Raw genomic sequence first — 14,836 nt, 5'->3', positions numbered from 1 at the left:
GTTAAACCAAATGTGTGATCTGGTGACAACTTGATTAAGATGTAAATCATTCCATACACATTTCTCTGACCCACAGGGGCCACATCACTGAGGTAGGTGCTGCTGAGACGGACCAGTCAGGGGGCCTTGCAGGGCGAGTCATGAGAGGACGTGGTACACAGGGACCACCCCCCTGTTCAGGAGATTTGCAGGCAGAGAGGCCAGATGCTGAGAGGTGGGAAAGGGGCAGAGGACTCTGGGACTGGCTCTCTGAAGAGGTGGCTTCAATTCATCCTGCAGGTGCCAGCTGACAGGTCACCCACCTGGCCTATTGCAGGCTGTCCCCTCTCCCAACTTTTAAAAAGTCACATACCCCTTTATTTCCTGTATAGCACTTCCCTTCTTGTCTTCTGTCTGACTCCCTTCCAGATTATAACCTTCATGAGGATGGAGACCACACCTGTCTTGTTTATTTGTCTTATCCATTGCTTATTCATTGCCCGGAACCCAGAGCAGAGCCAGGTACATTTTAGATGCTCAGTAACTATTTTTTTGAATGAATAAATGCATCAATAAATGAACAGGTTTAGGGAGTTGATCTTAGAGAAGGTGACCTTTGAGCTGGGCTGGAGACAGCCACTCTCAATGCACAAGCAGCGAGAACCCCAACGTGTAAACACTGGGGACAGAAAGGCCAGAGAGGTAGGTAGTGCTGAGCCTGATGTCCCTGCATGTTAGCTCCTTTCACCAGGGCAGGAAGGCACTGCTCCTGTGGTAATCCCAAGACAATCAAGCACAAAGACATATGCCCCAGCAACACCCACCCCCAGCTACCGTGTACTTTGAGCATACTAGGGCTGGAGTGGACAGCCTTCTAGATAAATGGACCATGTCCTGGGGAAGGATCCCAGAAGGGGCTGCAAAGTAAATCACAACCATTACTACAATCAGTTATGAAGCCTTCCCATGCATCAATCTCATTTTATCTAAACCTCACAATGCCTATGCTCAGGCTGTGGCTCCCACGGACAGACAGGGCATTTCTGGCTCCAAGGCCAGAGTTGAGCAATTCACAACTAGGTGTACCTGACTGTAGGCGGCTCAACGCTGCTGCCCCCCAAATTAGCATAAGACCTGTCTCAGAATCCTAGTTAGGGGATTCTAAATAGTTGGCAGATGGGATTTGGCCTGTGGGGAGATGCCCACCTGGCTGCTGATGGACACACTCAGAACTCCCAGGTGGGGTCCAGGCCATCCTGATACACTCTCCCCTGACCCTTAGGAGGTCAACCCCTCCATGGGACACTCCTTTTTCTGACTCCAGCTTTCTCTTCCCATCCAGCCCCCTCCCCACAGGGCAGAGGCAAGCCACAGCAAGGCTGGTTCTCACTACATACCTCCCTCTGTTGCCCAAGAGGGATGGCAAAATCCCTCCAAGTTGGTTGGAGAAATGCCCAGGCCTGGGGCAGAGGCTGCCTTGGCCCAGGATATACCCACTGCAGCTCAGGGTATATCCTGTGCCCACTCTGCCATCCTGGCATCCAGAGCCTCCAAACAGCTTTTCGGAGTCTTTTTAAAAAAATTTTGTTTAATTGGAAGATAATTACTTTACAACATTGTGATGGTTTTTGCCATACATGGACCTGAATCAGCCACATGTGCACATGTGTCCCCCCATCCTGAACCCCTTCCCACCTCCCTCCCTACCCTATCCCTCTGGGTGGCCCCAGAGTACCAGCTTTGAGTGTCCTGCTTCATGCATCAAACTTGCATTGGTCATCTATTTTACATATGGTAATATACTTGTCTCAATGCTATTCTCTCAAATCATCCCACCTCGCCTTCTCCCACAGAGTCCAAAAATCTGTTCTTTACATCTGTGTCTCTTTTGCTGTCTTGTATATAGGGTTGTTGTTATTGTCTTTCTAAATTCCATATATATATGTGTTAATAGACTGTATTGGTGTTTCTCTTTCTGACTTACTTCACTCTTGCATAATAGGCTCCAGTTTCATCCACCTCATTAGAACTGACTCAAATGTATTCATTTTTATAGCTGAGTAATATTCCATTGTGTATATGTACCACAGCTTTCTTATCCATTCATCTCCTGATGGACATCTAGGTTGCTTCCATGTCCTGCCTATTGTAAACAGTGCTGCGATGTACATTGCCGTACACGTGTCTCTTTCAATTCTGGTTTCTTCGGTGCGGTGTGTATGTCCAGCAGTGCGATTGCTGGGTCATATGGCAGTTCTATTTCCAGTTTTTTTTAAGGAATGTCCACATTGTTCTCCATAGTGGCTGTACTAGTTTGCATTCCCACCAACAGTGTAAGAGGGTTCCCTTTTCTCCACAGCTTCTCCAGCATTTACTGTTTGTAGACTTTTTGATGGCAGCCATTCTGACCGGCATGAGAGGGTACCTCATTGTGGTTTTGATTTGCATTTCTCTGATAATGAGTGATGTTGAGCATCTTTTCATGTGTTTATTAGCCATCTGTATGTCTTCTTCAGAGAAATGTCTGTTTAGTTCTTGATGGGGTTGTTCATTTTTCTAGTATTGAGCTGCAGGAGTTGCTTATATATTTTTGAGATTAATTCTTTGTCAGTTGCTTCATTTGCTATTATTTTCTCCCATTCTGGAGGCTGCCTTTTCACCTAGCTTATAGTTTCCTTCATTGTGCAAAAGCTTTTAAGTTTAATTAGGTCCAAACTGTTTATTTTTGCTTTTATTTCCATTACTCTGGGAGGTGGGTCATAGAGGATCTTGCTGTGATTTATGTTAGAGAGTGTTCTTCCTATGTTCTCCTCTAGGAGTTTTATAGTTTCCAGTCTTACATTTAGATCTTTAATCCATTTTTTAGTTTATTTTTGTGTATGGTGTTAGAAAGTATTCCAGTTTCATTATTTTACAGGTGGTTGATCAGTTTTCCCAGCACCACTAGTTAAAGAGATTGTCTTTTCTCCGTTGTATATTTTAGACTCCTTTGTCAAAGAAAAGATGTCCATAGGTGTGTGGATTTATCTCTGGGCTTTCTATTTTGTTCTGCTGATCTATATTTCTGTCTTTGTGCCAGTACCATACTGTCTTGATGACTGTAGCTTTGTAGTATAGTCTGAAGTCAGGAAGGTTGATTCCTCCATTCCCATTCTTCTTTCTCACTATTTGAGGTTTTTTGTGTTTTCAGGGTCCCACTCTTAAAACTGATAAGAAGAGTGAGAAAAGGTTCTAAAGGGAGAAAAACACAGATAAACACAGAGGAACTCCAGAAGAGACTACACATGTGATGCAAGACAGAGACAAGCCCTTTGAGGGGGACTGTGGCCCCTTGGCCCAGCCCACCTTGGGGGTCTGCGAATTCTAATGCTCCCTTCAAATATGGCTTGAGAGATCATCTAGGGACTCAGGACCAAAGGCACCACAGAGGTCCATCCATGAAGGCAGGGGTGCTTCAAACCTTCAAGTGAATTTGTTTTTATAACAATGACCAGATGGAGGGGCAATGTTTCTGGATTTCTAGCCAGAACTAGGATCTCTGAACTCTTGGAACCTACCCCTAGGGTGTAGGGGTACCAAATGGGGAGAGGGGTCATTTGGGGCTTGGACAATGAGGGAAGAAGGTCTAAGTCCACAGAGGGTGGATTGGGGTCCATATTCTGATTCTGTGGCTATAGTTTTTGAAAACCTCTCCATCTTTCCAAGGATCAGCTTCTCAATGAAAAGCACTGCCCTATGATTGAGGGTGGACAGTCCAAGACAGAGTACCACCTGTACCTCACACAGGGTAGGGACTTACTCCATTAGGGCTATGTCACCACTCAGCAGGCTGGCATCCTCCAGTCAGAGGTTGCTCTTTCCACTACTACCAATAATGCTTTTCTGAATTGAAGCATCTGATGTCCTTAGTCCATGAGCTTCGTAGAGATTAGATAATATTCTGAGTCCTAAACTGGAAGACATGGCCAATGAGATCTCTGCATCATAGAATTCCTGTGTGTGTGTGGTACGTGGGGTGTGTGTGTGTGTGTGTGTGTGTGTGTGTGTGTAAGAGAGTATGTGTGTGTTTGAGTGTCAGGTATGTGTGTTGGGTGTGTATTGTGTGAGTGAGTACCTGTGTGTGAGTTTGTGCTTGAGTGTCAGGTGTGTGTGTGTGTGTGTGGCATGCCAGGGGAGGTAGGAGTATACTCTTCCAGGTGAGGCCTCCCAGGAGGGAGGCCACCAGGCCAAGAGCAAGGGCTGCGAGAGGGGGCTTTGGACTCTCTGGATGTCCAGGCCTCCCTCATGCAGACCAGGGGAGGCTACTTTATTCATGAAGCCCGGATGACAATTCCTGCTGCTTCCCTGCAGAGTGAGAGTAAAGTGAGTAAAGACGGAGGTGTGAAGGAAGCACGAGATCCCACAGCTGGGTCCTCAAGCAGAGGCAGAGGAGCCCCCAGGCCTGGCTCAGGGTCAGGAGGGGGTTGGCTCCTCTGGGGACAGCCTTACCCTACTTCAGGCCTCCTCGGGACTCCCAGGGTTAAAGTTACTACAGCACTTGAACCCCTGGAATAATCGGAGACTCTGCTTTCCATGGTAAATGTGAGCAAGGCATTTTTCTTTTTAACAAAAAACTCGTGGTGTCCCTGTGCCATTAGCATTTCACCATTTCACCAAAACAAAGGGGAAGCAACACATAAATACTCTGTACTGAAAAACTTTCAAGAAAAAAGTTCAAACTGTCATATTTGGCTAAACTGTTTCTTTTTTTTTTCTTTTCTTTACAGTGAAATATTTCCTTTGAAAATTAAAGGGGCAGATGACTAGATGAAATTACTTGGCTTTGCATCTAATGTATCTTCATAACTTTCTCCCAAGAGTGTAACCTCAAGTTCCTATTCCTTCATAAGCAAATTTTTGCTAAATATAAAAATAAACTCAATTTAAAAAGCCCCATTTGCTAATCTTATATCACAAAATCTCCAGAAGGTTTCTCGGACCTTGGGAAACCCCTGATGAATAAGACTGATGGGGAAATGGCATGATGATGGAGAGGAGGAGGAACAGGAGCAGGAGGAGGGTAGCAGCTTGTGCAGAGCCCCTGCTCTGCTGGCCTCGCTGCAGCCCTCCACATGAGAGTGCCAGAAAAGTCCCACAAGTAGGGGCACTGGTGTTCGGAAGCTCCTAAGACTGGCTCCTAAGGACCAACTGTGTGCGTCTCTTCCCAGTGCTAAGCTCAGGGACCTCATATTTGATGACCTACCTGAAATCAGCCATGGTAAGAGTATTCTTACCACAGAAACTGATGAACTAAAGAGCTAAAGAGTTGTTTAACATTTATCTGCACATCACTGGGTAGGGGGTTCTGTTTCTCAAGATTCCTGTGACTTGGAGAGGCAACAAGCTAGGTGACTTGACCCCCGAGTCTGTGCTCTATCAACTCAAGCCCAGTCTCTTCTGAGGTATCCATTCATGAACTGAACTGTTACAAGGAGGAAGGGAGTGTCAAATATGACAGGGTTCTGAGAGCCAAAAGAACTTTGGGACAGAAAGATGAGCTCTCCTGAGTCAAGTAATCTCCCTGACTTGCTGTTTCCTCAGCTAAGACAAGAGGCAAGCAAACCCCCATAAGCACCTGACAAACTCTCCTGAAAGACCCCTGTGCAGACGGTGTGTGTAGTGTGTGTGTGTGTCCTGGCCTGCCTTGATTCTGGGGAATAAAACCATGCCTGTGTCTTGCAGAAAGAGGTAGGTGGAAAGGGTATTACCTACATGCGTGGAGAGCAAGATGCACATTATTTATATGACATGGGAACTGACTTTTAGAGAAAGTATGAAAACTACTTGGTCCAACTGGGTATGTAGCATGATGCCAGTGAAGGAAGGGATATTTAACTGATGCCCATGTTCACCTCCTGACTGCAGTGGCTCTAGTTTGAGAGTGGAGTGCTGGGACCACAGGAGTTGGGTGTTGACCAGGAGCTCTCTGGTCAATATGCTTCTGGCTATCTGGACAATCTGTGGCTACGTGGAATCGGCAATACTGGACTCTTCTTAGGGAAAGCATCTGAATGCAAGAATCCAACTGCAGTAGGATGAATAATGGCCCACAAAAAGGTTACTAAACATATATGGTTATAGTAGGAAATGGCAACCCACTCTAGTACTCTTGCCTGGGAAATGCTATGGACAGAGGAGCCTGGAGGGCTACTGTCCAGAGAGTTGCAAAGAGTCGGACATGACTGAGCACAAACAGACATATATATGAAGGACAGAGAAGATTTAAGAATTCACAGACAGGACACGCAATTCTTTCTGTCAAATCCCCACGCATGCATGCCACCATGCCCTTGCATATGCTGTGCCTTCAGTCTGGTATGCCTAGCACCCTCTTCTCTCTGCAGAGCTCATTCTTGAAATCAGGCCTGTGGCACTGTCCCAGGTCCCCCCCTCTCTTCTGGGGAAACTCAGTGTCCCTGTCTCCACTATGCTGGGGTCCCAAGCTCAGACTGCATGGGGGCCATCAGGTAACATCTGTGAGTGAGGCAGCTGAGTCATCGTGGGAGAACAAGGGAGTCTGCACCTGTCATTCCAGGGGCCACTGTAAACTATTCAGAAACACGGACTCAGAGTTGCTCATCTTTGGATTTTTTCAAGGGAAGTCAAAATCCTACCTAATTATGTGAAATTTCCCTATTGTGTAGCTTGGTAACTACAGTAATTAAAAAAATTAAGTTTCTGTTTCTACACCAAACAGAAAGATGTCTGTCCGCTGGTCTGGCATGGGGCTGCCAGGCTAAACTTCTCAGTTCACTGAAACTTTGAGGGTCATCTGCATACTGCGCGAAGGGTTGACTACAACTGGGTCTAGCTTCCTGTAGGAGAAGCAGCAAAGAGAAGGGGGATCAGGAGCCACTGTGAGCCTGGTCATCAGCAACTGATAAGGAAAGACCTCTAGTTCAACTCCTGCTGACCCCTGCAGAACCAGCTCCAGAGATCTGAGCTCTGAGATGGCTTTAAGGTGGCAGATCCCAGTGGAGCCACAGCCAGTCCAGAGAAAACAACTGCTCAAAGATGTGCACAGATTTCCCTGGGCCTCAATTTCCCCAAATGTAAAGTGAAGAGGGTAACTGGTTTATTCCAGGAGCACCTTCGTGATTTTTGCACTATCCTGGTATCAAATGCACAATCATTTCTTGAATATTTTTCTATAAATTTGACAAAAGTTCCAAAACTTAAACAAGTTCATTACAAAAGGAAAACAAACATAAAGGAAAACCAGTATCACTTGCCATATATATACAGACCATACAATAATCCAAAAAAACACTAACAAACCAAACCAATGGGTTCAATTCCAGCCCACTATTGCTGTAAGCTCCGAGCCCAGGACAGCTTCCTCTGCGCAAGAATCAGAAATATGTAAAAGACACATTGCTATCGCTATTGCTAAGTCATTTCAGTCGTGTCCGACTCTGTGCGACCCCACAGACGGCAGCCCACCAGGCTCCGCCATCCCTGGGATTCTCTAGGCAAGAACACTGGAGTGGGTTGCCATTTCCTTCTCCAATGCATGAAAATGAAAAGTGAAAGTGAAATTACTTAGTCGTGTCCGACCCTCAGCGACCCCATGGACTGCAGCCTTTCAGGCTCCTCTGTCCATGGGATTTTCCAGGCAAGAGTACTGGAGTGGGGTGCCATTGCCTTCTCCGAAAAGACACATTAGCGCCCAGCTAAGACTTTCTCTTGGCTACAAGAAAAGGAAACAACTTTCCCAGGCAGGAATTCCACAAGACTTGACTTCACTGAGGGCTGGAGGGTGGGGTGTACCAGTGTGGAGCCCTGATGGGTTAGTTACAAACCAAAGTTGGGATGGAAGTTAAGGTGGTTGTAAGGGCAGAAGGGCATCTGAGAGGAAGAAGGAGGGAGAGGCTGCTCATGTTAGAGGGGCAGGCCCAGTGGGAGGATCTCAGTGTACCAGTCTGGCTCTAAGACCACCAGGGGGCCAAGGGCCTTGAATGCCACACTAAGGAGTTTGGAACACAAAGCCTTTTGGCAAAATTGCCACCTTTGTCTTCTCTCTCTCCCCAGGAATGGCCTACAGGCAGTCCATTATATACAATACCAATGATGCCCAGGAATCTTGACATTTTTGCTGAGAGTTACGGAATTTAAATTGATGTCTGTTTGGCCTGGGGCAGGCTGCATCCCAAAAGTCGGCTGCCTGCTCCTCCATCAGTCGGTCCTTTTTCACTTTTACAGGAGCGCCTGGCCTCAGAAACAAGGCCTGTACAGACTTTGGCCCACAGCTCACCGCTGGCACACTCCACCCCAGTAGCCCTCAGCAAAGTCAGACAGAGGCCTTTCACGGCTTCAAACGTTCCAACAGGTCCTCCACCCACAGGAGGCTGAAATGGGTAACTGAATCCCACTCAATTGAAAAAAAAAAAAAAAAAGGCACAGTGACCTTTTGTCCCAGCAGAAGTTCTCAGCCCTGTCCCCAGCAGGGTGGCGACCCAGCAGAGAGAGTAAGGGATCGGTGATGCGCGCGCCGGGCCGGGCCGCCCTCCCCACCGTTAAGGGGTCACCGCGGTACTCAAGAGGCGGGGGCCCCAGCCCTCTCCCAGTCTAGGGCTTCTTCCAGATTCCGCCCGACGCTCGGGGGTTGGTGTTGCTCCTTCCCCGCGCCTCGTCGAGCGCTTTTTGCAATAAAGGGGCGACAATACGGAATCCACCCTTCTAGGGACAAGAAGTTCACTTTGGGACGCGAGGAGGACGCACAGGCCCTTCCCGAGCGCACCAGGGGCCGCTCCCCACACCACCGGGGCGGAGCAGGTGTGGTCGCCTCTCCTCAGTTGCTGGAGATGGAGAGGCGGGATGGGCACCCCGAGCCCGGGGAGCACGCTAGCTTGCGTTTGGCCGCCTTTGTGGGAGACTTGGGGGCTCTTTCCTCACTGCACATGAGGTGCAGAGGAAACACACCTCTGTGTTTCGAGGGCCCAGGACAGGACCAATTCCCTCCCCGCTGTGGGATGCAGACTGGGGTGAGGCGACCCCCTCCTTCACCCCGCAGTGGGACGACCAACTCGGAGGCAGGCCCAGCCCGCGAGAGCCCCTCCTCAGTCGGCGCCCCTATTTCGCGCCGCCTTCAGTCCCAGGCACCCGGCTCTCGGGCCCAGGCTGTGAGAGGCTGGGACTCCGGAGCCCGCGGCCGCCGCGGCGGTGGGCACTGCACTCACCGCACATCTCGGCTGCTCCTCGCGCCCCTCCTGGAACCCGGCCTCCGCTCGCCGATAACCGCCGACACTCCCGAGCGCGCCCCGGCCTCTGGCCCTTATAGCGGGAGCCCGCCGCCAGAGGCGGGGGCGGGGGCGGGGCCTCTTCCCGCCTGTCCGCTCCCCATTGGCCGCTGGTTGTCGTGACAACGGCGGGCACCCGGCCCCCCGGAGTCTGCACGCCGCAGGCGAGGGGCGGCTCCCCGGCTGTAACACGTGGGTCCAGGAAACAGGTTGGTGGTCGCAGCGAGCTTCCTGAGTTCAGATCGAGATGCAGGGGCCTGAGTCGCTCTGTGCTTCAGTTTCCCCGTCTGTAGAATGGGCATAGCAATGAAACCCACCTCCCGAGATGTAATGTGGTGTCATTTAATCAAGTGTAAGTCACAGAGCCCTATGTCCCGCATAATAAACCGCATTTCGAGTGTGCGTCCCTCTGCGCGCTAGATCCCTCTCAGCGCACAGGTAGGCGCAGAGATGGAATGGGACTTTGCCAAAATCCGGCAGCGGGGGCGCTGTCAGAACTTGAACCTGGGATTTACTGCAGAGCCGGAAATCGGAGGCCGGGATTCCCCAAGAATTGAGCAAAGCTGGGGGAGCCCAGGAAGCCACCCAGTCCCGGAGGTGTGCTGGCCCACTTCTCGGCGCAGCTGGCCTGCGCTCGGCCGGTCTAATCTCGGCAACCGTAATCTGGCCCCGCAGTGAGTCACCGAAGCCTGAGTTCCTGACCTTCCCTTCCTCTCCTTTCTGCACTTTCAGCTTGGTCTCCCGAGGAAGGTCACGAGAACTGGCCCAACATTTGCGTACTTTGAGGCCATCTGGTGTTTTTTATTTTACTTAAAAAAAAAAAAAATCTGAAATTCTAAACAGATACTCTTCAGTCGTATTGGGGGCGGGGCGGGGGGGGGGGGGTGGGCCGGGAAACGAAGCTTTCTATGTCTTGTCTAGAACAGTTTTCCTGATGTAATCTGTCTCTAGCATCACAAGACTCTGCAGGCCCTGGCAGGAGGAAGTGTTTATTGTACCCATTGGACCTTTGAGAAAACTGAGGCTGAGCAACGGTGAGGAGGGGGTTGGTGGAGTAAAGCTGCTGGAAAACAGGTGGTTTTCAGGAGCTGCCACATGTGCTTTTCCCCCTCCACAGTGGGCTGTCACTTTCACTCACTCCTTCCCTCTTTCCTGAGCAGGAGGCTTCGTGCCTGTCCTAGTAGTAGGGACCTAAAGATGAGTAAAAGTAGATCTAGCTTGGGCCCTCGTGGTGCTTACAAAGTGGTGGGGAGGCAGACACTTAGTCCAGTGTCACAGAGAGCTGGGCAGTTCCAGGTGGGATATAGAGAGAGGGGACAGACCTGGCTGATGTGGAGGGTGCCAGGCTGCCTGGAACTAGGCAGGGGCTGGAGCTGCTGCAAGTGAGTACAGAGCTGGGGCAGTTGCCAGAGGAAGTCAACAGACTCAAGAAGGGAGGTACTGATATGTGCAAAGATCCTGTGACTGAGGGCTAGAACTTGAGTTGGGAGATGAGGCTGTTCTGCCCCAGACTGACCTCCATCCTCTGTAACTGAGGTGGGAATAGGGTGATATTATTAGGCCCTCTGCTAGAACCAAGACACCAGGAGCCCTGAGGTCCTAGCAGGGTCCACATCTGTCCCTTATCCTCCCCAGGAATTCACAGCTCCCTCTGGTGAACGGCATGAATGCTAGGACCCCTGTAGAGGTATCTGCAGTGCTGCCCTGCTTTGGGGGCCAGTCCCTGGGAGACTTTTGGGAGGACAGTGGCCTGGGGCTGGCCACATAACCGATAGGTAACTTGGGTGTTGGTTCAGGGATCAATGTGTGGCCCATGCTGGCCCCTTGACAATCTGCTTATGGACATGAGGGAGGTCAACAGAAAAGATGAGCTTGTCCCTTGTCCAGCTGGCTAGAGGGTAGACTGGTGATGCCAGGAACCCTCTTGTCACCTTCAGGGTTGAGTGGGGAGAGGTTCTCTGAGAGCAAAGGACCCAGAGCAAAGCAAATCCCTAGGATGGAGAAAGATACATATTTTTGGAGCCTCCGGTTTCATCTCAGCCTGAAGCCACAATCTTTCCCTAGGCCTCTTAATATCAGGGCTCAATAAATTCCTGTGCCTCACTTGAGGCACTCTGAAGTGACTTTTGTCATTTGCAACTAAGTCTAACCCTAATTCCTTCAACCTGTTGGAACTGGGATCCAGAGGAGGTTCAGGGGAACAATTAGGTAGCTGGTGGCCCTAGCACATAAGGTCTTGCTGACTGGAGCCCCTTCCTGGTCTCACCTTGTCCAGGACCTGTCTGGGTGGGGGCAGCTCAGGAGGCCCTGAGGTTTGGTGAAATTAAGCAATCTGACCAAAGCCACAAAGCCAGGAGCCACGGGGCTGGTCTGGATCAAGAGACTCAACTTGGTCCCTCTTAGGCGGGAGTATATGAGACCATAGATCCCTTCCCCAGACTGCCCCTGTCCTTGTGCTTCCAGAAGGGTGAGCCTGGGTAGCTGGAGCCAGAAGCCCACAGGGCCTGGTGGAGCAGGGCCCTGAGCCCACTCCCGGTGACTGCTGGTTGTCTAGTGCCCAGGCTGATCACCATGGCTAGCTCTTTCGAGGAGTGACCCCTGTGGCCAGCAGGGAGCTTACCCTGGTATTGCAAACAGCAAACACAGACAGGACTTCGTTTCCTACACTTTTTTTTTCACCCTCAAGTCAACGTTTAAAGTCAGGTGATTTGCTCATTGGTCTGCTTTCTCCCAAACAGCCCAAAGATCTGCTCTCCTGCACCCCATACACAGTTCTTCTGAGTCCTGTGGCTGTTCTGGGGGACATGGAAGGTACCTGCTATCTCCTGGCCACCAGCCCTGTTCAGCTGTTTTCCCAGCTGTGACATTTCTTCCAGAGCCTAGAGAGGATTTCAGGGTCCATGGTATGATGAAAGCCACTCTCTGACTCCAGCAGAAGTCCTGACTGGGCTGTCACCTGCTCCCAGGGACTTCCATCAAGGACCTTTCCACCAGTCTCCAACAGCCCCAGCTGGGCTGTGGCCCCTGGACAGCTTGGAGTGATGACCTCTTCCCACTTATTTCTTTGTACTCTTCTGGGAGCAGAAATGCCAAGAAAACCTTGATATTGGCTTCTTTTGCCCAGACCCAACCCTGCCCAGAGCTGTGGAATATACTGCTTCCCAGGCCTCAGGGGCATGTCCAGGAAGGTAGGGATGTGCTTGGAGCTGGGAGCCCTGCATGGCATCTCTCCACCTGGGGGAAGGCATGAGATTCTAGGGGGACCTTGAGCGGTCTCCACAGCAGATGGGGTTCAGGGAGCACAGGCCAGACAACCCAGATGTCATGACTTAGATGGAGTACCCTGCCTCGGTGCTGGCTGAGCCTCAGCTCAGATTTGAAGTGAGGAGAACAAGAAGCAGCAAGAGATGAGATCAGACCTGGTTGGGGGGCAGTTAGTCACCCACTGACCTTTCATCACCTCCCTCCTGATAGGCTGGGGTATGCGGATGGGGTGTGAGTAGGGTGGAGAAATATCAATGACCTCAGATATTCAGATGACACCATCCTTATGGTAGAAAGCAAAGAGGAATTTCTTCACTAAATAGGCTCTTGATGAAGGTGAAAGAAAGAGTTAAAAAGCTGGCTTAAAACTCAACATTCAAAAAACTAAGATCATGGCATCCAGTACCATCACTTCATGGCAAACAGATGTGGACAGAATTTATTTTCTTGGGCTCCAAAATCACTGCAGATGGTTACTGCAGCCATGAAATTAAAAGATGCTTGCTCCTTGGAAGAAAAGCTATGATCAACCTAGACAGTATATTAAAAAGCAGAGACATTACTTTGGCGACAAAGGTCCATCTAGTCAAAGCTATGGTTTCTCCAGTAGTCATGTATGAATGTGAGAGTTTGACCATAAAGAAAGCTGAGCGCCAAAGAATTGATGCTTTTGAACTGTGGTGCTGGAGAAGACTCTTGAGAGTCCCTTGGACTGCAAGAGGACAAACCAGTCAGTCCTAAAGGAAATCAGTCTTAAATATTCGCTGGAAGGGCTGTTCCTGAAGCTGAAGCTCCAATACTTTGGCCACCTTATGTGAAGTACTGACTCATTGGAAAAGTCCCTGATGCTGGGAAAGATTGAAATCAGGAGGAGAAGGGGACGACAGAGGATGAGATGGTTGGATGGCATCACCGACTCACTGGACGTGAGTTTGAGTAAGCTCCAGGAATTGGTGGTGGACAGGGAAGCTTGGTGTGCTGCAGTCCACGTGGTTGCAAAGAGTTGGACGTGACTGAGCAACTGAACTGAACTAAGCTGATGACTGGGGTACAGAAGGCCCATGGGGGGAGTCTAAGAGACTGACCTGGGATGGGGGTTCAGGGACAGCTGAAACCTTGAACCAGGAGGGAAAGTGAGGTAGGAATCTTTCCTCAGAGTAAGGGCCTGGGGTAGGAAGGCCTCAGAAGTTTGGCTAGGGCATAGGTAAGGGGGAGCTCAAAACTTGCAGCTCAAGTTTTGGCCACCAGGTGTCTCTACTCCAACCACCCCCTACCCCACCCCGCCCCGCAACTACACCGCAGCTCTGAGGAAAGACAAGACCACCCTTTCACCACAGGCTAGGCCATCTCAGAGGTGACTTTGCTGAGGAATTCCTTGGGGAACTTGTTTCACCTTCTCTCCCCTGCCAAAAGAGGTCTGCCACAAGGGTGAACTCGTGTATTCTTTTATAATTGTAAGTTAATTTTTTAAAAAAATAGGGCTAATTATAAATCTTTATAGCTTTGTTCTTCCAGAAGAAATATATATTCATTTAGGAAATATAGAATAAAAACAATTTTAAGGGTTAACCATTGTTGATGGAAGAGCAGGTGTCAGAGAGGGCAGCTGTGGGAGAGGCTGCCAGACAGAACTGAAGGCCTTGTGGGGGAGAGGATGGCTATCCTGACTGCACCCCCCAACTCCAGGCCTCCTGCTGGGTTTCTAGAGCCAACTAGAAGTCAGAGGGCCTGGAACCCCAGATGAAGGCCACCTTTCCAGGGCACAGCGCAGCAGGAGAGTGAAGGTGAATCTGGTACCCTTTTGTTTCTGAGGAGATGCTTGTCTGAAATATGGAGCTTGAAACACCGCATTGCTTGGCACGGGTTGAACTTGGGTAGTGCCATGCAGGTGTTATCATCACGAGTCTTGACCATAAAGCCTCCATGGGGTGGGCCTGCTGCCCCCCACTCACTACCATCCCACATCCAGTGCTTGATGCAATCTCAGATTTCTACTCATCCCACGTAGGCACACACCCTCTCCTGGCCAAGCAGGAGTCCCAGCTTTCTCTGGGTACAATGGCACCAGTGGGACATCAGGGACAAAGCTGGCATTCCTGGGCCAAATCCAGGCTTCACAAGACAATCTGAAATTCTTTCTAATCACAATTCAAACATCGGCTACAAAACAGTTTTTGCAGTAGGACCATAATGTTGTTTAAATAATGACTATATATGCAAAAAAAATGGAGTTTGTAGTGAGGGCATGGGGAGGTGACATAAAAAGGTTTCTGAGTGGTTATGCTTGGGCTGAGCACCTCCTGATGCTGATCTAC

The 14,836-nt window shown here is 49.8% G+C and overlaps 1 protein-coding gene across 1 annotated transcript in view; it reads right to left on the bottom strand.

Annotated features, from left to right (window-relative positions):
* The window catches only part of GFPT2 (glutamine-fructose-6-phosphate transaminase 2), a 45,400-nt gene extending 36,140 nt beyond the window's left edge, over window positions 1–9,260 (bottom strand). The window contains 1 exon segment of the mRNA NM_001076883.1: window positions 9,198–9,260. Coding sequence (NP_001070351.1) covers window positions 9,198–9,204 — 7 coding nt within the window. The 5' untranslated portion in view covers window positions 9,205–9,260.
* Window positions 9,261–14,836: the final 5,576 nt, after the last annotated feature.

Source organism: Bos taurus, chromosome 7, assembly GCF_002263795.3.
Source record: "Bos taurus isolate L1 Dominette 01449 registration number 42190680 breed Hereford chromosome 7, ARS-UCD2.0, whole genome shotgun sequence".
In the NCBI taxonomy this organism is placed as follows: domain Eukaryota; kingdom Metazoa; phylum Chordata; class Mammalia; order Artiodactyla; family Bovidae; genus Bos; species Bos taurus.
The sequence above is the reverse complement of the archived record's forward strand: the minus strand, read 5'-3'. Positions and strand labels throughout refer to the sequence as shown.